At 43.5% G+C, this 23,381-nt stretch overlaps 1 protein-coding gene across 4 annotated transcripts in view; it reads left to right on the plus strand.

The window, feature by feature from the left end:
• The first annotated feature begins 12,433 nt into the window (after nucleotides 1-12,433).
• Nucleotides 12,434-23,381, plus strand: part of LOC137342528 (gap junction alpha-4 protein-like) — an 87,148-nt gene continuing 76,200 nt past the window's right edge. For 2 of the 4 annotated variants that reach the window (XR_010967283.1, XR_010967285.1), the window contains exons 1-2: nucleotides 12,434-13,343; nucleotides 17,818-19,547. Coding sequence is in view for 1 of the 4 variants with exons in the window: in XM_068006462.1 (XP_067862563.1) it covers nucleotides 17,834-18,907 (1,074 nt within the window). In the remaining 3 variants the exon portion in view is untranslated. Of the gene's footprint in view, nucleotides 13,344-17,817; nucleotides 20,078-20,549; nucleotides 21,753-23,381 lie in introns of those variants that run through there. The other 2 variants (XR_010967284.1, XM_068006462.1) reach the window with 2 other exon arrangements.

Here is a 23,381-nt window from a genome sequence, read left to right on the forward strand (position 1 = left end):
CAATGTCCGCTTGTGGTGCTTTACTCTTTGGGTCGCCTGTCTCCGGTCCTCTTCCTCCTGCTTCTCCTCTGTTATAATATAAAGCAGTGGCAGAGCCAGCAAATGAGCTGCTTTTTAAATTTATTTTCAAAATCCAGTGTAAAATGGCTTTCTTCAGTGATGACAGATGATAATACCTTCAATGTTTCCCGGGTCCGCTGATTTGGGCCTGCTTCAGGTGACTACGGGTGCCTGTGCATCTGAAAGTCTGATCACAATTTGTTGAGGCCCTCCGAACAAGCACAATTGCAAGATACTTGCATTTGAAAGTTGGGGGTATGGCCAGTTTTATGGGTCCAGATGCGTGAAGGCCAAGGGATCGAATGATGACAGTAAAAGATTGAGAATATTTGGGCATATTGTACATACAACCAAAATTCATCTACGCCCAAAATTCTTTTAGGCTGCCTAATTGATTTGCGTCCCTGTTATGCGTATCTCTGGGCGCAAATACGGAGGAAATTCAAGGCCCACATCTTCCTGTCAGTAACAACTTGCACTCATATAATGCCTTTCAAAAAATGTCACAGGGTGTTTCACAAACAAGCAGAATGAAAACAAACACCAGGGAGGAAGAGATTGAGAGATGGTCAAAAGCTGGATTGACGAGATGGGTTTTGAGGAGGTTTTTAAAGGAGGAGATAGAAGTGCAGAGACAGATAGTTTTGGGGAGAGAGTTCCAAGACAGATGAAAACTTCTCCACCAATGGTGGGATAAAGGGTGGGAGAAACACAGAATTCTGGAGCCAGAGGAACAGAGCATTTGGGAATGGATATTAAGTTGGAGGAGATTGCAAAGATAGCATGGAGCAATGCCAACAAGGAATTTATGGTTAAGGACAAGGATTTTGAATTGAATATGTTGGGGGCTGGTAAGACAGTGTAGGTCAGCAAGGATGAACGGACAGGATACAGGTGGCAGAGCTTTGAACAAGTTGGAGTTTTTGGAGGGTGTAGGATAGGAGGTGAGCAAAGATACCATTACAATTGTTGGGTCTGGCGGTGACAACAGCATATATAATGGTCACAGCAGTGGCGGAGTTAAGGTAGGGACAGAGGCAGGCGACGTTGCAGAGTTGGAGGTAAGTGCTCTTGGTGATGGATAGGACGTGGGGTATAAAGCTCAGTCCAGGGTTGAACAGATTGGAAAACTTGCAAATGATCTGGTTCAGCCTGAGAGAGAACTCAAGTCAATGTCTGATTGTACAGCTTAAGGCTCCGAGTTCAAGGAACATTAAAAATGGGAACTGGAAAACTGACAGCAGTATCCATAAAACTTCTATTGAGCTTTTAAAATCTCTGTCACAGGTGAACAGTCATATGTTTTATTCACAAACTCAGGAATAGGTAATTAATAGAAAATAAAAGGCCAGTTGGCACTGGCTCCATAAGCCAAGAGTGACAGAAAAATACATTTATAAATGCAAGTTGGGTTGTTGTATGTGTGAGCATCAGGTAAGAACATGACCAGGTTCGATCATGATGCTAGACGAAGATGTATACCCTGCCAATATTCACTGTTTTGGCTTGCATGCAAAGAATGGCCCATTGGACAAAGAATGGGAAGTCTGCTGATACCTCTGGAACTTCATTCCTTAGTGCCTTCAGGAGGCGAGGGGAGTAAAGAGGGAAAAATTGGAAGGAAAGGGCCAACATTACATACTTAAACTGATCGAATAAATGTTTAGTGACTCTTTTTTAAAAATCTGCATTTATATAGCATCATATCATATCTCTCAGAAACATCCCAAAATGCTTCACAAAAATATGAATTACTTTGATGGTCAGTCATTTTTGTCATGTAGGTAAATGCAGCAGATTCCACATATAACAATGAGATGATTTTTCTTTGATTGCACCTCTATGAATTGCCCTGGGATGTTTTTTTCTATGTTAAAGGCACAATGTAAGTTATTATTACCACTGCCACTGCTTTTCAGGTAGTGATTTGTGGAACGAATGTTGGCCAGGACAACACCAGGGGAAATCCCTGCTTTCCTTCATGCCATGGGATTGTTACTGTTCATCTGAACCTCCGGAACAGGCAAATGGGGCCTCAATGTAACGTCTCATCCAAAGGGTGGCACCTGCGGTCATGCAGCACGCACTCAACACTGCACTGGAGAGAATCCACTACCTTCTGATTCAGAGGTGACAACGTTACCAACTGAGCCAAGCTGACACAACTCAGATCCTTGAACACAGCACTTTCCGTGTTTTTTGGGATATTTTCCCTGAGAATAATTTGTTCAGAAGATACTTTTGTGCCCTGGCTGCTGCCAGCGCTAGTCTGTATTTCGTGTGTATCTGATCAAAAAGGCACAGGGCTCACTGCTGTGGCCGGGGCAGGAAATGGTAGCACAATGTAATCAGAAGCAGCTCTGACAGTTTCTACTGTGAGAATTCCAATGTCTGTCCACTTTCACGGCACACTAGACATCCGCTTAACTCAGCCAGCCCTGAGTCACGTCTCTTTCCCAGTTTTCTGCCCTCTTCTGCTGACTCGTAGCAGGGCAGGGTTTTGACAGCCATTCATTGCTCTGCTCCGCGATCATTCTTGGTGTGTGAACCAGGATAGTGACCATCAATAGGCTATTCAACTTTTGAGGGCAAGCCAGGTCGTCCTGATTCTATTCTCAATTAAAGGTTACGAAAAGGACATCACTGAGCAGATGCAGAACATTTTGCGACAGTCAGAAGTTGTGGTCCATGTTGGAACCAATGACAAATGAAAAGGGTTGAGGTTGTATAGACAGGGTTTCAGGACCTAGGAAGGAAGTTAAAGAGCAGGACCTCAAAGTTAGTAATCCCTGGATTACTCCCAGTGCCACGTGTTAGTGAGTATAGGAACAGTAAGATAAAACAGGTTAACGCGTGGCTGGAGAAATGGTGCAGGGGGGAGGACTTCAAATTCGTGGGGCATTGGGACCAGTTCTGGGGCAAGAGGGACCTGTACAAGATGGATGGGTTGCACCTCAACGGAGCTGGGACCAATGTCCTCACAGGGAGGTTAACTAGTGCTGTGGAGGAGGGTTTAAACTAATTTGGTAGGGGGAGGAGCACCAGGTTGAAGTGTGAGAGAGGAGATGCAAGGTGCATAGAGGACTAGGAGAGACAAAAAGCATTAGAATAAAGAGTAGTTCAAAAATAGGAGGGATCATACAGGGGAGAAATGCATGGCAGACTAAAATAGGTTTGGAATGCATGTGCGTAAATGCTATGGGGAAAGAGCAGGGGAGTGGGACTAATTGGATAGCTCTTTCAAAGAGCCGGCACAGACACGATGGGCCAAATAGCCTCCTTCTATGCTGTATCATTCTATGATTTTATGATTCTACACACTGACACTTCCTAGCAGGGGTTCACTGGGTAACAATGTGAACATAGGAACAGGAGAAGATCATTCAGCTCCTCGAGCATGGTTGATCTGTATCTTAACTCCATTTACCCGCTTTGTTTCCATATCCCTTAACGCTTGTCTAACAAAAATCTATCAATCTCAGTTTTGAAGTTTTCAATTGGCCCCCAGCCTCAACAGCTTTTTGAGGGAGAGAGTTCTAGATTTCCACTCCCCTTTGTGTGAAGAAGTGCTTCCTGATATCACCGCTGAGCGGCCTAGCTCTAATTTTAAGGTTATGCCCTCTTGTTCTGGACGCTCCCACCAGAGGAAATAGTTTCTCTCTATCTACCCTAAAAAAACCTATAATCATCTTAAACATCTCGATTAGGTCACCCCTTGAACTTCTATACTCAAGGGAATACAGTCTAGTCTATGCAACCTTTCCTCATAATTTAACCCTTTCAGCCCCGGTATCATTCTGATGAATCTGTGCTGCACCCCCTCCGAGATCAATATATCCTTCCTGAGGTGCAGTGTCCAGAACTGAACGCAGTACTCCAGATGTGGTCTAACCAGAGCTTTATACAACTGTGGGGCCCCAGGCTGATATTTGTATTCCTTAATCCAAGGCTTCAAGGCCAATCACCTTTTTGAATCCTGAAGCACTGGAATGGCTTCTCTGAGAGCAGGTTGGCAGTGCCAGGCTTGAGGATGTTCGTGTGGGCAACAGGTTTCCGATCACAACCGGGCTCCCACGAGGAAAGTATAGAGGGAGGAGGAAGAAAGGGTGCTTCTCCAAAAGGACAGCGTAGAAGCTAACCAGCAGCCTGAAATGACAAAGCAGCAACTAACCTGTAAGTGATCCTTGAACGAGCGTTGGCGAGGAGTCCTTCCTGTCGGTTAGTGCCACGGGTTGCTGGGCGAGTTCAGCGCGTAGTGAGTCAAGCACGGGGGCAGACCAAAAATTGGAAAAGGGACATCTGCCCACATTGCGCTCTATGTGGCTGTGAAGGTGACGCCTGCGCTTATGGCATAGGGTCACTTCAGTCAGCCACCGTGGATCTCTGTCATATCGAACAGCATGCAATATGGGGATTCGTTCAGCAGGTGACCGAAGCACTTTACAGGGTCCTGGAGAATTCATTACTTTTGACATCAGAGCAAGGAAGCAGTGAGATAGGCCCATCCAGTTTCTCGGGGTTGCTGGCTTTCCTAAGGTCCAGGGTGCAATAGATAAGAACATACGAATTAAGAGCAGGAGTAGGCCATTCAGCCCCTCGAGCCTGGTCTGCCATTTGATAAGATCACGGCTGATCTGATTGTGACCTCAAGTCTACTTTCCCGTCTACCTACTATGACCTTTGACTCCCTTGTTAATCAGAAATCTATCTAACTCAGCCTTAAAACTATTCACTGACCCTGCCTCCACCGCTCTCTGGGGAAGGGAGTTCCGCAGACTCACGACCCTCTGAGAGAAAAAATTTCTCCTCATCTCCATCTTAAATGGGAGACCCCCTTATTTTTAAATTGTGGCCCCTAGTTCTAGTCTCTCCCACAAGGGGAAACATCCTCTCAGCATCTACCCCTTCTAGTTCCCTCAGGATCTTATATGTTTCAATAGTATCACCTCTCATTCTTCTAAACTCCAGTATATACAGGCCCAACTTGTCCAACCTTTCCTCATAAGATAACCCCCTCATCCCAGGAATCAGTCGAGTGAACCTTCTCTGAACCGCCTCCAAAGCAATTATGACCTTTCTTAAATAAGGAGACCAAAACTGCACACAGTATTCTAGACGTGGTCTCACCAAAGCCCTGTACAACTGTCATCCATGTTGCTTTGTAAGCTCTACAGAAAACTCCTTCAACCCCCTGAATGTACAGATTGTGTGTGACAACTTGCAAGTATCCAATGTGTCAACGCGAGATATGCTGGAAGCTGTCACAATGCATTCATACTTTGAATTTCAGCCCTCACTGATCTCCTCAGAGAAGAAAATCATGTCAATGGATGGCTTGTGGGTGGCAAAGCCTATCCCTTGCTCCCATGGATATTAACCCCACTAATAGTGGCACAAATAGCAGCAGAGAAGTGCTACGGAGAGGCACATTCCTCCACAAGAGTTGTCATCAGACGGTGGGGTGGGATAGGGGGGGAGTGCAGCTAAAACAGGGATTTCGCCACTCCTTTCCCACCATGATCTGACTGACTGCAATTTTAAATTGCAGGCGGCAAGGACACGCACCCCAAGCCGGCGAGGTCCTCTTTAAATATGCAGATTGGCTCCAATGATGTCATCAGGGCCCGAGTTGGCGGAAAGCAGCTGCCCGGCCGTTAAAATCGTGCTAGTCGGAGGCAGCGGCTGGGGACCAGAGGGAACGGTCCCTGGCGCCAAGGTAAGTGGATGGGGGAGGGGTGGAAATCCCAGAACTCAGGCCTAAGCGGGGGAGCAGTGGTGGCTGCTTTTTTCCTTGTGAGCCAGATGGACCAGGAATGTTCCTCCACGCTAAACAAAGATACCTTGGGCCAGCTCAGTTCTGGGATTTCCACCCCTCCCCCATCCACTTACCTTGGCGCCAGGGACCGTTCCCTCTGGTCCCCAGCCGCTGCCTCCGACTGGCACGATTTTAACGGCCGGGCAGCTGCTTTCCGCCAACTTTCCAGCCGTTTTGCAAGTGACCCTCAAATAGGCCCGGCCTGTCACTCTCGCTTCCAGGCGCGTCACCCACTTCTTCCAGCGCTCCCATTAAAATCAGGGCCAATCTTTCAATCCAATGTCCATCGTCGAACCTGAAAACACATCAGCCCTCTTGTCCCCGTATGCTGTGTCAATAATTATCACCTTATTGAATAGGTCAGCACCAAAAGAAGTGCACCCTTTGACTCCAATCACATGAATGGTAAAACACAATGTCAGTCTATTTTATGATAATAAAGTCTAAATTGAACACAAGCCAACCTATTCTTTCCTAACAATGTACTTCCCCGAGGTGGTTACAAGTGCCTTTCCTTCAGTTATTCTAATGCTTCTCCTAGGCGTCATCTGAGGGCCAGTATCACAAGAGGTGGTTGGCTGCCCATGTTCTACAGAATGCTCACGTGGCCCTCCTCTCGTGGCAGCTTGCTCCTGGCAAGAAGCCATCGCTGGCTGCATCTCTGGAGATTGTCCAAGGGCAGCCTGGTATTACCTCCTTCATTCCACAGGCCTGGTGTTCTGAGAGGGAAGGCCAGAGTCTGCACAGGTTACTCTCCATTCTCTCCATTACTACCACCAGAGCAGCATTCTGCATTTCGGTGACAGTGGAGAAACTGACTGGTCCCTGGCTACTTCTTCGGAGTGGATCTGCTGCAAATTCCAATGATGGCGCTTCACTTTGATGTCTGTAATAAAGAAAAACCTTCCTTGATGTTGCTTCGAATGAGAACTGTAAACTTGAGTCACACCTGTCAGTTGCCGCACATCCTCAGAGACTGACCTCAGAGCTCCCACGTAGGTATAATGCTCCTCAAGAGGAGGGCCACATGAGCGTTCTGTAGAACATGAGCAGCCAACCACCTCTTGTGATACTGGCCCTCAGGTGAGTACCCATGAGTTCTGGGTCCCTTGACTCCAAAACCATGGGCAGCCTTCTCCTCAGTTTCCTATGGGAAGGTCGTACTCTCCATTCCTCCAACTCCCTTGTGCTCTTTGAACTATCCAATGCCACACCCTCACTAACACTATCTAGTTCACATCCTCACTTACACTATCTAGTTCACACCCTCACTAACACTATCTAGTTCACATCCTCACTTACACTATCTAGTTCACACCCTCACTAACACTATCTAGTTCACATCCTCATTTACACTATCTAGTTCACACCCTCACTAACACTATCTAGTTCACATCCTCACTAACACTATCTAGTTCACACCCTCACTAACACTATCTAGTTCACACCCTCACTAACACTATCTAGTTCACACCCTCACTAACACTATCTAGTTCCCCCCTCCCCAAGTGAATCTATTTGAGCTGCTGCGTGGGAGTAAAGAAGCAACTGATTCAGGGGGTGAGTTCAAGCGGCTTGGGGCAGAAAGAAATGGGATGAGAGACCACTGCAGGAACTTATGGGTGGTTGAAGTCCAAATTTATCTGGGTCATTTCCCTCTTTTTCATCATCATAGTTCATAAGGAAGTAGTGGTGCTGCTGTTCTTCCTCCTCATCATCATCATCACTTGTGTCCTCCCTCCCTCATTATTGTGGTAGATCTACGAGAAAGGAGGGTACAAGCTAAGAATGGGTGAACACTAACCCCTTGGGATTAAGGAGACAGGGAAGGAAGTCTAACCTTGTGGCTATATGGTGCTTCACAGGGATGCCACGATGACTGTTTTGGTGTTCAGTCACTACCGGCGCTGGCACTATCCCCCCAACCTCGCCATCTCTCACAGCAAGAGCAGAGAGTTTCCCTATGAGCTCCATTGCCTTCTCCTCATAGATGTTTCAGGTTGAGGATGCCCCCTCCTGTGGCCGGTCTCTCATTGGCATCATGCGCCATTTTCTCCTGAAACAAGATTGAGTAAAGCAGGGGAAGGCTAGCAGTGGAGTGTGTGCCACATGGGATGGGAGAGCTGGAGGTATCACCCTTTTCAAGTTGAGAAAGGGGTTTTAGAGTTGTTCATGCAAATAATTGCTGTTAGGGGAGATGGATAGCCATATTGTAAGTTACTGACCCCCCTGTACCAGAGTGCATTGTGAAGGGTTAGTTGTACAGCTGTTACTTTTAAAGGATCAAGAGTACGCTAGTACTCAAGGAAGAAAAGGGAGAATGGTCGCTGTATTTCCTTGCCTGCCCTGGTCAGGTCATTGATTTTTTTGCTGCACTGGTCTGCATATTTGGGGATGAGAGAGTTGTCACAATGCCACTGCCACCTTCCTCCACGTGGCGCAAGCGAACTTTTTGGCAGATTTCCTGCCACAGACATGCAGCACACTGTCTCTCCTGTGTTCTGTTTTATTAAGAAGGGTTTGCAGGCCAGAACAATGGAACTGTGGCATATTTTTCTCTGCCTGTGTGTCATACCCTTGTCCCTTCTTAGGCTGCCTCTGCCAGGTTGTCCTGTGATAGACATTCAAGTAAAGTGGCACAATAGAAAGTCATGAGACATCCAGTCAAGCTAGTTGACAATCAAGTGAGTGAGCCAAGCACTGTTCCTCATTACCTGCTGCTTCCCCTGAAGATACTGCAGTCTTCAGCCGGATTTAGCTTTTTAAAGGCTATTCTCTAATTTACTCCTGTGTTACTACTCTAATGGATATGCAATTAAGCCCCTAGAGCCTGTTCTGACATTCAATTAGATCATGAGCAATTTGTACTTCAACTCCATTTACCCATCTTTTTTCCATAACACTCGATGCTCTTTCCTAAAAAAAATCCATCGATCTCAGACTTAAAAATTTCAATTGATCCAGCATCCACAGCCTTTTGGGGAAGAGAGGTCCAGATATCCACTACCCTTTGTGTGGAAAAAGTGCTTCCTAATTTCACTCCTAAATGGCTTGGCGCCAATGTTGTCCTGGATTTCCCCATCTGGGGAAATAGTTTCTCTGCATCGAGCCTATTGAATCTCTTTATAATTTTTTTGATCAGATCACCCATCAACCTTCTAAACTCAAGGGAATTCTTGTGCAAATACCTCATCAGTGGGCACATCTCATTTTCCATTGGTGTAAAAGTGGTGCAACTCATCACGTGGAATATCTAGGCCACCATGTCAATCTGGCCGTATAGGACTGTTTTTTTTCTGTTCCCAGGGCTAAGGCCATTGCGTTCCCCTGGGCGTAGTGAATAGGGGTAAATCAGCCAGGAATGCCCATAAGGGAGTCCGCCCAGTATTCCATTTGTTTCATTTAATGGGCAAAAAATCGGATGGACTCCAATTGGGGTGTGTGCTGCTCCCTGCCTGATGTTCCTGTATCTGTTGCACCCAAGCAATCCTATAGCCCCAGGTGCTGGAAAATCTGCCCTATTATGTGTGAAAAGCTGTTTGGCAATGGACATCTTGGCTGTGTCTGTGTGTCATGCGTGACTTTATCTGACTATATCACTGTCTCTATGTGTATGTGTGTCGAGCTCAGTGAGATGTGATTGTCCTTATAATTCAATGCCCTCTCATGTAAGCTGGGGTGTGGACCAGTGAGCACTCTGTCCCCAACAGCCCTGCACTGGTACTCGCGCTGGTTTTAATTAGACTTAAAGCATTGTCACAAATAAAATAACATTTTAAGCTAATTTGTAAATATTTACTAATTCTCTGTATTTACAAATAGATTTACATGATCAGAACATCCTGTCAAATTAAAACTTATCAACAGGATGTGTTATAAAAGGGTTTGTTATAGCAACATGGAACCATGGGCGAGTCACGGAAGGGCCTTTTCACTGAAGTCTAAGACAGGCCTTGTTTCTCAAACCATCAGACTAAACAGTAACTCTTTATTTCCCTGATTAAAAAGGCACAACAGGGCTCTGATTGATGTCGGAAACTACAGCAAAAGGCTGCTAAGAGTCCACATAGCACGCCTTATACATCATGGTTTAAATCATCGCAGAGTATCTCACCAACCAGGAGATCCAGTTCCTGACTTTAGAAGACGGTAGTTAGTACAAGACACCGGAGTGGAGGGGGGAGTAGGAGATGCACTTTCGCTACCAACTCTCACCCACTAACCCTGGGTTTCAGCGTTCTGTAAGGCCATGCAGTGGTGCACTGAGTCAGAGCACCAATGCATCGTGCACAGGGAGACTGGATGTCAAGTTGTATGTGTGATTGTCCACACAATGAGTTCTGCATTCAGTCAGTTCTTTAGGGGAAGGTAGCAAGCAGAGATCAAGCACCCAGAGAGAAAGAGGGCGACCCCCAAACCCACTCTCATATTCGTTGGAGGTAGAGTCCTGGGAGCAAGACACCTGCCTCAGTTTCAGCCACATAATGGTGTGTGGACCAGCAAAACCTCAAAGAAGGGAAGAGGGACATTATTAACGAGAAATGACAAAACACTTGCTTAAGTGAGTGACTTACCTCCTGACTCCCCAAAGCCTTTCCACCATCTACAAGGCACAAATCAGGAGTGTGATGGAATACTCTCCACTTGCCTGGATGAGTGCAGCTCCAACAACACTCAAGAAGCTCGACATCATCCAGGACAAAGCAGCCTGCTTGATTGGAACCCCATCCACCACCCAAAACATTCACTCCCTTCACCACCGGCACACTGCGGCTGCAGTGTCTACCATTCACAGGATGCACTGCAGCAACTCGCCAAGGCTTCTTCGACAGCACCTCCCAAACCCGCGACCTCTACCACCTAGAAGGACAAGGGCAGCAGGCACATGGGAATAACACCACCTGCACGTTCCCCTCCAAGTCACACACCATCCCGACTTGGAAATATATAGCCGTTCCTTCATCGCCACTGGGTCAAAATCCTGGAACTCCCTTCCTAACAGCACTGTGGGAGAACCTTCACCACACGGACTGCAGCGGTTCAAGAAGGCAGCTCACCACCACCTTCTCAAGGGCAATTAGGGATGGGCAATAAATGCTGGCCTCGCCAGCGATGCCCACATCCCATGAACAAATTTTTTAAAATCCAGTTTTTATTCTTTTTGCCGGGAAGGTCCCAGATTCCATTCATTATCTGTGCTGAATTTATTGATACGGCAGGACTCCTGAGTTAGTAAGGGAGAAAGTTGTCCATGATTCCCACACCTCATTGCTATCTAGCCATCCCTGCTGGAAGTGCACTTGTGCACATCAGGTAAAGGACAGGCTTGAGCGTGGCTGTGCTGCCCCCTGCCCTACCCCCCCCCTCGCCCCCTGCAGGTTTGTGCATAAACCCTCAGACTAAACAGTAACTCATTACTGCCCTGATTAAAAAGACACAATATTCAGGGCTCTGATTGATATAGGAAACCACAGCAAAAGGCTGCTGAGACTCCACATAGCACGCCTTATATATCATGGTTTAAATCATCGCAGAGCATCTCACCAACCAGGTGGGAATACTCACTGTATAACCTTACGCCTTGAAGATTGACCCCTTGAGTGAGGTGAGCTGATGCCACTTATAGAAGCTATCCCAACAAGTGCTGGTGTCAGCTGAAGGGATGGGGAGGGGAGAGAATAGTTTGGGAGGGAGGGGTGGAGCGGAACATGCATAGATTAAAAAGTGAATGATGCATGGAAGTGTTAATTGTATCTATGTGATGTGTATCAATTAGTGTTAATTGTATTCGGGGGTTGTCAATTGGGGACTCTCTTGTACCCATTTATAGGAGGGTGTCTAATGTTGAGCTGGGTGAATAAAGGCTTGGAAGCAACTGAAGACCAGGCTCCAGTATTCTATGCTTCACCACCTGGCTACCCAATTTGTAATAGGAAGTACTTCTATGTTAAAAGTTTCTTGTCTCAATTCCCTTTATTGGGAAAGTTGATCATCCAATTCTAAAGTGGGGGGAAGTCTCTCCAAGAGGCACCAGATTAACATGGACACTAATACACCTCCATGGAGCATCTTAAATAATTAGAGTGGACAGATAACCTAACAAACAAATCTGCACGTGCTCTCGTTGATTAACAATGGGAGCAACATCCGCACTCATGATTATCTTCTTTATGTGCCAATAAAGTACTGAAGTGGGTTACACCAACAACAGCCGAACCTAGAAAACAGCCCCCACCCCAAAAAGGCAGCTAAAAGCACCCACTGTCACAGAGCTGACTACAAATACTCAGCACAGTCAGTTAAAAATATAGGCGCCTGGGGTACTTCTGAGACCTTGGGTGGATGAGCTCAGGGGGCTGACTCGTGCTCGGTCGGAACAATCCATCCTCAGCAATTGGACGTTATTTTCGGATTATGACCACTCTCACTGGTATTTTTGTAAGTTTTGCCATCTACATCTGTTCCCACAACTTCACGCATACTATCTAAAATCTCAGGCTATTTTAAGTCCAGAAACTGGCTGCTATTTTTGTGCCTGGGAGGTTAGCGTTGTGTTTCTTTACTAAGTTTAAGAGACATAATACAGAAACTTCAAAAATCCAGCCTTAGTAAAGCGTGGGAAGCTGGTGATCTGAGGAAGGGGTTAATTATGCTTCCTTGAGAGTCTTAAGGCAGTATCCATCTGTGGATTCTATTTCCCTGTCGTGAGGATACAAGGAACTCTTCATGAGGTAGTTTACATTTTCCTGGCTATATAAGAACACAGGAAAAGTTAAGGATGAGAAAAGATCATTTGACCCATAGAAATTCAGCAATCTGATCTCCTAACCCTCCCAATATTGAACCTTTTCTTCCCAAAGCATCCACCTCAGGTGACCTGAATTGATCGTCCCTACCTTAATATGCCTCCCAATCCTCTGAGATTTCCGTGGAGTACTTGGTAAATTTTAACCCTTTCTGTGGGAAACTAAACCTCTAGGATTTTCACAACGTCAATCGTTAAACTCAAAAAGCAAAAGGCTGCTCCATGACCTTCCCCATCCCAGCCCCCCGGTCTGAGCAACAAGTCCCTCTCCAACAAAGAACACTGGATTCCAAGACCGAAGGATTAAAAGGCCCCCAGTCAAACTTTTTTTTTGGAGCCAGAAGGCTGGAGCTACAGGATTTACAGTTAGCATCGCTGGAGCTGTCGTCCTGAGAGAAGCAGACAGCGAGGTTGTTAATGGGGGTGATTTCCTTCCTGTCGATGGAAGCAGTGAGCCGTGCTGGACTCATGCATTCCTGCTGAACCACATCTTCCATTAAAAACAATATTACTCTTGATACAGCAGCGTACATCAGCGGTGACGTTGAGGGAGGTTTCCCTTTAAATGTTTCAACTCTGAGAAACATTGTTAGTGGAACATTGCAACCCTGAAGGACGGGTGTCAGCTTACAGCGTTCTGTCTCTTTTTTTAACTTACTGTTGGTAAGTGATTGAATTTTACTCCCTGTTCAATCAGTGAAAGAAGAATGGTATGCTCAATAATACAAAATATCATTACAGTTACAGTTCAATCTGAGAGAAATTCCTCAAGGAAGAGATGAATTATTCTATCTCCACAGAGTTGAAAGATCAAGTACCTTCTTACTTTCAAAAACTAGGTTTCCATTGTACAGTAAATATGTAAGGGCGAATACTGTGAGTGTTATTTATGCCTGAATGACAGGAAGAGATAAGTAGAAGCTATAATACTGTACTTTTTCAATTTCTGTTTTGCACACTGAAGTTTTTACAGACTATTTATTGGGGTTTGTTGTTATTGCAGGAGATTGAAATTCTCTGTTAGGATTTGGTTTTCTTTCCTTTGATTTTTGTGACTGAATACAGAACAGGGAATACAGCCATTTAGATTTTCAAACTGGTTCCTCTCGGTGGGGGGAGGCATGCAAAGGGATCCCAGGGGGTCTCCAGGGTATTCAGATTTCTACATTTTTACTGTTTTTGTTGATTTACTAACATATGCTTTTTGTTGTCGTATACTAGTTTTAAAAAAATCTCAGTACCATGTTAGCATCAGGTGACCTGTACTGTCTTTCAGTCATTAGGGAAGGGAGTCCTTAGGAGGATATCAACACTTGCAATGGGTGCCTGGAAGTGTGTCAGTTTTGCAGGGTGTCCTTGGGAGGATGTCGATATTTACAGAGGATTCCAGGGAGGGTGTCTGTTTTGTACGGGGGTCCCTGGGAGATCTGTAGGGGGTCCCTAAAAGTTTGAAAAGCAGTGCCTTATACCACCATGAGTGTAAGATGAAGCCCCTTCCTCAGCAATGAACAACTCAGCTATTCCCACTGCTCCCTGCTATAGATACCGACCAGAACAGGTATGAGGACGATTGGATTTTAGATCATGGAGATTACAGCAACATTGCCACTGTCGGTCCAGATGTGATCGGGCAATACCTTAATCATCCTTTGAGTGAAGAAATATTAAATCTGTAAAATCCATTTCATTCCTATGTGTTGCTTTTTTCACTAGTGGGTCATAGAACAATGACTTCTGACTCCACACAAAGGCAAAGTTGACAAATAGGTTGGCAAATTTATCATTGGCAATTGTTCAGATAGAAACAGTAATCTTGCTGATAGCAATTCCATACACAGGGCTGTGTGAATCCATCAGTTTTTTAGCAATGATTTCATGGGAGGAGTCCTCAGGGTGGATAAAATGGGCCTAGCAGAGTGGGCCATGCATTGAGGGCTACAGACCAACCTCACGCCATTTTACAAAGTCAGCTAATTTAAATATCTGGACAGTTCTTCCATCACATAGCACTTGATGTGCTGGGAGAGCACCTACGTGTTTGGGTTAGGGTTATTGGGTACCAGCAATTATTAAAGGATTGCTCATTGCCCTTAAAGCTGTGCCTGATTTTTTTAGAGAACGGCCTAATTCCCAGATCGAGTATGGGAGGCTATGTAGCAGGAGGTCCCAGCAATGAAGAGTGACCCTCTGTGGAGGACAGAGACACTCAGCAGTAAAGTAAAGTCCTTCCATTTTTGAAAAGGTTTTCCTTGAAGCAGACACTTATCGTCTAGAGCATCGTTCAGACACATTTTTGGGTTACCCCTTCATGAATCTAGGGGCCTTTCTGAGCCTTATACACAATCTGTTGCATGTGGGGCACAGAGTAGGCCTCAAGTCTCCGTGCCCAAAAACACAGGGCTTTTTACTGAATTATCAGCCCCATAGTTCCAGCTACAGTGTTGTCACATCATGGAATAAATCACACTGCCATGTCTTAGCTTCTTTTGCACCTGCTGTATGTTCCCTCATTAATCTTTTGAGAACGGTAGTAAAATTTCCTGCAGCAGAGAAAGAACCAGACACAATATTTGTGTTCATTCTGACAGCTCCGTGCTTTAGAAACTGCTTTCTGGTTCTGCATAACACCCTAATTCTATAGCAGTGGTGGTAGATTCACATGCTTTGTATAAATCATACGTTAACAGAGTTTACATAATCAAGAAGGTGTTGAGAAATGTCTTGAAACACCAGAATCAAACTTTCACTGGAGGGAGCAGCCCGAGAATTATTGCTCCCCCCTCAAAAAAAAGTCCAAAGCTTTATAAAACCTCACAAACATCAACAAGTCAAGTGGAAAGAGCCCAAGGAGTCACAGATACAAATCCCAGGTCCAGTGGGTGCGTGGCACAACAATAACATCACAATTAACAATTGTGGGAAATAATAATACACAGAAAGGAAGGGCAGTGGAGCCCAAACTTTGTTTCGAGAGTCAGTGTTCAGTCTCTCTTACAGATGAATTCAAAGCCAGGTCCCACTCTGCTTGGTTCAAGTTCAATAGCACAATAAAAGTGATCAATTCACATTGATTCTTTGCCAAAAAGCACTGAGGGTTATTTATGGGTTGGTTACAATCAAGTGCCACACATTACTCTGATAATTTGACTGTGTGTGATTGACAGCATCAATGTAAAGAATGTAATTTACCAGAATTATACCAGAACAACAGCTTGCGTGGTTAAAAGTGTAACTGCTACAATTTGGGGTTTTACTGGAGTGTTTTTCCTTAACAGTTTAGCAGTAGGTCCCATATGCAAGCCTTGTCCTTTACAATCCACACACCACACAATACCACATTTATCATTTTCCCTTAGCAGAGGTGCATATCTGAAGATTGGCATAGTTGCTGGATTTAACATACTCTCATGCTATGTAATCTTGGATATTAAACACAAATTTATGCACTAAAATATTTATTTACATTAAATAAAAATATGAAGCATTAATAGTAAAAGTGTAAAAAATCTGAACAGACACACAACAAAACAGTTTGTAATGGATCAAATACCATTAATAAGAATGACTTCTGAAGAATATAACGGTGTCTGATAGCTCATTAAACAAAGTACTGCTCCCTGGCATGGCAAATTTGGTAGATTTCATCTTCTCGTGCCACTTTTGATACCAGAATTTTGCATGAAACAGTCTCAATGTGTCTCAACAGTCTCAAGCACTACGAGAAACAGAATCTTTTGACTGATCGCATAACAGAATTGTGAAAGAATTCCTGACTCTTTGAAACTCCATCTGTTCTCCTCTTAGATCAGCTGAAATAGAAATTGCCAAATAAGCTTCATGCTATTACATTCAATAGCTGGATACAATTGACAATCCTACATACAAGTTTACAAATGAATAAGTTATTTGAGTGTGGAGCTGGAATACATTCACTCTATGTATATATATATATATATATTACTATGTGTGGAGATTCAAACATGCCCAAGGAGTCCTCATCAATCAATGGGATGTTGGCCTTTATCTCAAGGTGTGGAGATGCCGGTGATGGACTGGGGTTGACAATTGTAAACAATTTTACAACACCAAGTTATAGTCCAGCAATTTTATTTTAAATTCACAAGCTTTCGGAGATTTTCTCCTTCCTCAGGCAAATTTGCCTGAGGAAGGAGAAAATCTCCGAAAGCTTGTGAATTTAAAATAAAATTGCTGGACTATAACTTGGTGTTGTAAAATTGTTTACAATTTATCTCAAGGGGTTTGGAATACAAAAATGAGGAAGTAATGCATCAGTTGTATAGACCCTTGCTCAGACCTACCTGAAGTAATGCGTTCAGTTTTGGGCACCACAACTGGATATATTGGCCGTGGAGGGCAGATTCACCAAAATTATACCGGGGCTTAAAGGGTTAAATTATGAAGACAGGTTGCATAAACTTGGTTTGTGTTCCTTTGAGTTTAGACGGTTCAGAGGTAATCTAATCAAGGTGTTTAAAATGATTAAGGGATTCGAAAGAGGAATTGCCGAGAAACTATTTCCACTGTGAGAGAATCCAGAACAAGGGGGCATAATCTTTAAAATTAGAGCTAGGCCAGTTAGGAGTGAAATCGGAAAGCACTTTCTCACACAAAGGGTAGTGGAAACCTGCAACTCTCTTCCCCAAAAGGCTGTGGATGCTGGCTGAATAGAAATTTTCAAGCTAGAGATCGATAGACTTTTGTTATGTTAGAGTATCAAGGGATATGGAGCAAATGGAGTTGAGGTGCGATCGTGTAAAACGGGCAATAGCGAATCAGCAGCCCGTTTTACTTCTCTCCCAATTTTTATTTCAATTGAAGTCAATGCTCCATTTTGCTAATGGGGCAAATGTAGGGATTTGTTCACTAAATTTATAATCCAATAGCAGATTGTGTCATTTCATTAGGAACATAGGAACAGGAGATCAGCCCCTTGAACTTGTTCCGTATTCAATTATATCATATCTGATCTGCACAAAGTCAATATTACCCCCACTGTATAGTATAACTGGCTATTAAAGATTAAATAATTAACACTTTTGAACTATGCTTTGGTTGTTGAACTAATGCAAAAATATAGCCCATGACCAGCAAAGAGTGACTGTTTTTCCATTGACAGAAAAGAGACCGAGAAGATGGGAGACTGGAGTTTTTTGGAAAAACTCCTCGATGAAGTACAGGAACATTCGACTGTGATTGGTAAAATCTGGCTCACTGTCCTCTTCATCTTTCGGATTCTGATCCTGGGCACGGCCGCAGAATACGTGTGGGGTGATGAGCAGTCGGATTTTAATTGCAACACACTGCAGCCAGGTTGTGAGAATGTCTGCTACGACAAGGCTTTTCCAATCTCACACGTCCGCTACTGGGTGCTGCAGATCCTCTTTGTGTCAACACCCACACTTATCTACTTGGGCCACGTGATGCACATATCGAGGAAGGAAGAAAAGCTGAAGCAGAAAGAGGAGGCACTGAGGTCCCTGCCGAGCAAAGACAGCCAAACTGAACTCATCGTGAAAGATATTGAAAGAAAAAAGCTAAAGTATGGCATTAATGAGTCAGGAAAGATCAGAATTAAGGGAGCACTGATGTGTACCTACACACTAAGCATCATCTTCAAAATGTTATTTGAAGTTAGCTTTCTGTTCGGTCAGTGGTGTTTATATGGCTTTGTGATGCCTGCCATTTACGTCTGTCAAAGACTTCCCTGTCCACACAAAGTGGATTGTTTTATATCTCGTCCCACAGAAAAGACTATCTTCATTTTATTTATGTTTGTGGTATCTCTGGTATCACTCCTGCTAAACTTTCTGGAAGTGTTCCACCTCGTTGGCAAATGTATTATCAAAAGTGTTCAAACCAGTTCCAATAAACGACTCTATCTAAAATCGCCCGACTTTCCAGTGGTTTCCTACATTGAAAAGGAGTCAATGCCAATAGAGTACATGTACACATCAGTGGAAGGGACTCATGGACCATACCAGAGCTGCAACAAGTCTTCTACTGAACAGAATTGGACGAACTATACTACGGAGCAGAGATTGGCAGACCAAAAGGTCAATCCCATGCCACAAGTGCACATGCAGCCGTTTAACTTCTTGAATGAAGTCCCTGATAAAGTAGACCAAACCTCAACTCATGGGCAAAGGCCTATTAGCCCAGCCAGCAGTCTAAGCAGCAGGCGGCGGCAAGATGACATTGACATCTGATTTAGGGTGGAACACCAAGTTCTGAATGAGCAATATCTAAAAATGGTTATGTTTGACAAATCTGTTTTCAGGACCTTCAGACATAGTCTATGAGTTGAATAAGAAGGTATGCGTCCAATGTGGATTTTAACACTCTTGGCACCATTTAGGTACAGTACAAAGATGGATGACGCTGTGCTAAAACATGAACAAGCACATGTCTTTGACTCAATCACTGTATGGAGTTATTATTACACTTGTAATTTATTTCCACTTACTGTGAGCTTTCCAGTTTCCTGGCAGAAGTTCTGGGGTTGAACTGTGCTCTTGGACTGAGTGAAACATAGCAACAAATCTTAGCCAATCGGAGCTATTTGGCGCACCTTTCAGGTTTTATTTAATTGCGTTTCTAACTAATAAACATTCCTGTAGTATGTGCCAGTAATCCTCAAGAAAGATTTGTCAAGGAACTTTGGCGTTATATTTATTTTTTTCTTCTGTTTGGCACCCGTTTTGAAAAGATTTTTCTCATCCTCCTGTTTGCGTATCTCTCTTGTGCCATTTCCTGACTGAGATGCTGGGGTGTGTGACAGCTGCTGCCGGGCCTTTGCCAATGCTGTTCTATAACCAACCACAAGGAGGCATGCAAGAATGGGTTTGGGTGAGTTGCTCTTCGATTTTCCCTGTGGGAGTAGCCTGAGCTCAATTTAGCATCACCCTCCTCCCCACTCTGTCCCCACACATTGACACACTCAAGGTAGAGGAGAATGTGGGTATTTCAATCAAATCAGGGGACAATTTAGCACTCAGAAAGAAATAATCACTAATTAATAAATAACAGTAGTTGGTTAATGACATAAAATACATCAAGCTTGGTACGAATAGATTTTATTTATTAGCACTGGTAGATTGATAAATGTTCTCGTGTTGCCAACATATTACTACCAATGGTCTCAGTTACATTCAACCAAGACAAAGGCTAGATTTTCTGTCTATTGGCAATGAATGGGTGGGTATCGAGTTTTACAGTTCGCTCATATTTCTAGTTGAAAAATTCTTCAATATAACTAAAATCTAAAAAAAAACACTGCAGTTAATATTAAAAATGCCTGCTCTTTGTTAGGGTGCCATTGTATTATTTGCCTAGTCAGTTTTATATTACACTTTGTTCTTGATTTAGGGAATAATGGATACCAGGGCGGGGAGGGGGGGCAGGGGGGGAGGGTGTGATTAGGGTGCAATAAACTGGCTGAGAGCATCACAAACCATTAGTGCAAACCTTAGGCATTTTATAAGTATCTCCTGGACCAGACCCCAAGATTAGATTCCTTGTATCTGTTAGTACTTGGTCCAGTTCTATGTGCAAGTCTTACTCTTTTGTGGCTGGGTTTTGTGCTAACAGGGCAGTTGCTGACTGTCAGTGTGCTCCATAGTCTCAGTTGGTGAGGACAGTCACACAAGAGAATTAATGATTATGCAGCCATTCTACTGCAAGTTTATTGAGAAATAACCTACGGTTGATTATTAAGATATAATGCATTCAGTGTATAATATAGTAGCTGCATTACCCGTAACACAGATAGGCATCTCAAAGTACTGTATGTACAAGTCATTTTCAATAGTTTTTACGCTCTTAATAAGGTAATGAATGCATGTATTACAGAACAAGAAGATAACTGCTCTTCATCTAAGAGAAAGTAGAAATTCCACGGGCATTAAATAAAGAGATTTCTGTGAAGCCATTGAAAATACAACAAAAAGCTGTCACCAGATAACTGATCCATCCTTTGCCTCTGGTCTCCAACCTCTCTGCTACACCCTCCCTTGTCATTTACTGTTTTATTAATATTACTATTGTCAATTAACTTTTGTCTCTTGTCCCTCCCTCAATTCCAAATATGTGCTCTGCCTCTTCTCTGCATCCTGGTGTTGAAATCAAAACTCCTCATACTATCTCCCACTCATTCTGTCCCGATACATCAAAACTGTAGAACTTCTCACCTCCTTAAGTCTTCGCTTCCTCCGACAGTCTGCAACGTTTTCACCGCCAAGTGTGGGGTCACCTATTCCTGAGTTACCTCATCTCTTTTCAACCCGGTGATGGACTGCACCATGGGCCTTTCATCTAGGCTTCTGAATAATAATAAAAATAAATTCCTTACTAAACACATGCAGATTTTCTATTTTGTAACCTCAAGGCAGCGTTCCTCAATATTATGGAATAGATTTGGAAGAAATAAATGACAGCATGACAAAACATTTCTTAAGAAAATGACGCACGTACTCATTATTTATAGATTTATTTGTTGCACAATTTTGATTTGAAAATGCTACCACCAGCCTCAAGTCTCCAGCGGTGGCTCTATAGTTAAAATACGTTATAATATACACAGGAGGATTGCACACTAGCACTTTTCTCAATAAAACACTTCCTTCCTGTCGGCTAACACCATTATAATATTCTCAGCAAAACTAAATGAGCAGACTGGTGACTGTAAGTGAAAATTTACAGAGATGGAAGATATTAACTCCAATGGCCAACTCAAAGAGCGAAGGCGCCTTGCACGGGTCACCAACAAACAAAAATGGCTGTGGCTGTGATCAGACTCTCGGGATTGGAGGTAACACTTGAAAACTTTGCTTCACGGCCCCCTCAAGTAAGTTTAATACATTGCGCTCATTACATAATCCCAGCCATTTCACGAAAATGTGAAAATTGGAGGAAAGCACACAACTGTCATTTCTGTAAATAATAATGTAATTGGATCAATCGTTTGTTAAAGTGCATTGTGCAAATAGATTTTGTTTTAATTCTTGGTGCCAATTGAACTGCTGACCAAAATAAAATTTAAAAAATTAAATTCCAGTCATCATTTCTTTGAGTCTGTTTTGTCAATATATGTAACCAGACGTGTGTTATACCATTATTACTTGATTTCAGAGCCTGAGCAGCAAGTTTCCCGATTAGATTGGATCTCGGTTCCAATAGGTCTGTGTTTGAGATTGATAATGTGATATGATTACAGGGACTGAGTGGTGCAGTGGACCTGCATACTGTTTTACCCCCTCTGAGACTTGGGTCTTCAATTTAGCCCAGACCAATGGAATGAAGTCTTTTCTTTCTGATGGCTGCAAGACTCATGCACAAAATGAGTTTGTGCCTATCTTAAACCAGGTCCTGGGAGATGTGACCCTGCAACACAACATTGCCTGTTATTTGGCAGTAGTTGGCAGTCTCTCTCAGGTATCATTCTTGCTCGGTTAGAGTTAAGGGATTTATTAGAGTCAAATTATTCTAACTGTACAGGATATTGGTTATCAGTCAGATAGATGGTGTGGTTAGAGTTACAAAATTTTCCACGCCCCAAAGATGGAATGTAACTCAATAAATAATATTAGAATCAATAGTATGAGAAAAAGTCATTAGTTAAATCAACCTTGTTCCAATTTATCATTTAGTCAACCCTACTCGCAAGATCACAAAATAAATTGGATGAGAAAGGTCATTTGACCCATTTAACTTCACCTATCCCGAGAGATCCCCCATCATGGCATCCAGTTGTTACTTAAATGATTCCTGGGTTTTTGCTTTCACTAGTCTACCCAACACCACTTTAAAAAAACTGGTTATCTGGTCATTATCACATTGCTGTTTGTGGGACCTTGCTGTGTGCAATTTCCCACATTTCCTACATTACAACAGCGACTATGCTTCAAAAGTACTTAATTGGCTGTAAACCACTATGGGAGGTTCTTGAGGTTGTGAAAGGCGCTATATAAATGCAAGTTCTTCCTTTTCTTTCTTTAGCCACAGGTCCATTCCACACGTTGATCATTTTTAGTTTGTAGAACATGTTCTTGACATCAGTCCTAAATTTGCCTTTTACAAGTATGAACTTGCACTCCTTTGTCCTACTCTCAGTTTAGTTTGAAGACATATTCTAAACAGACTTTTTCCAGACTATGTGCTAGATTACAAGGTCAGTTCCCGGTTGTCTCCTTTCAAGGCTAAAAGGCCTAATTTTCTCCAGTTCCTCCCTACGTGGAGTACTTTACGCGTGTCTGTATTAAATTACATTTAAGCTGTTTCTCTGGGGTTTCCACGGCTCTTCCACCAAAGTTACAGCAGACGATCAGAAGAACCCCTATAAAAATTCACCCATATTGTGTGATTGCCATGGTGTCTCCTCAGACTCAACTACGCCTCCTAATTTGGTATCATTAACAAATTTAACCAATTTGCATTGACTTTCTGAATCCAATCCCTGGGGCACCCTCCCACCTCCCCAGCCCCCCCGCCCACCCCCACTAACATCCTTCCACCCTGACATAGCTCCTCCAACAAGTACCCGCTGTGATCATTTCAAAATTTTAACCTAAAACCCCACTGCTTTGAGTTTAACTGGAAGGAACTTTATCAAATGCTTTTTGAAAATCTAAGTGCACCATGTCATAGCATTTTCCACTGTCCACTTGGGATATAGTTTCCTCATAA

Source organism: Heptranchias perlo, chromosome 26, assembly GCF_035084215.1.
Source record: "Heptranchias perlo isolate sHepPer1 chromosome 26, sHepPer1.hap1, whole genome shotgun sequence".
Classification (NCBI taxonomy): Eukaryota; Metazoa; Chordata; class Chondrichthyes; order Hexanchiformes; family Hexanchidae; genus Heptranchias; species Heptranchias perlo.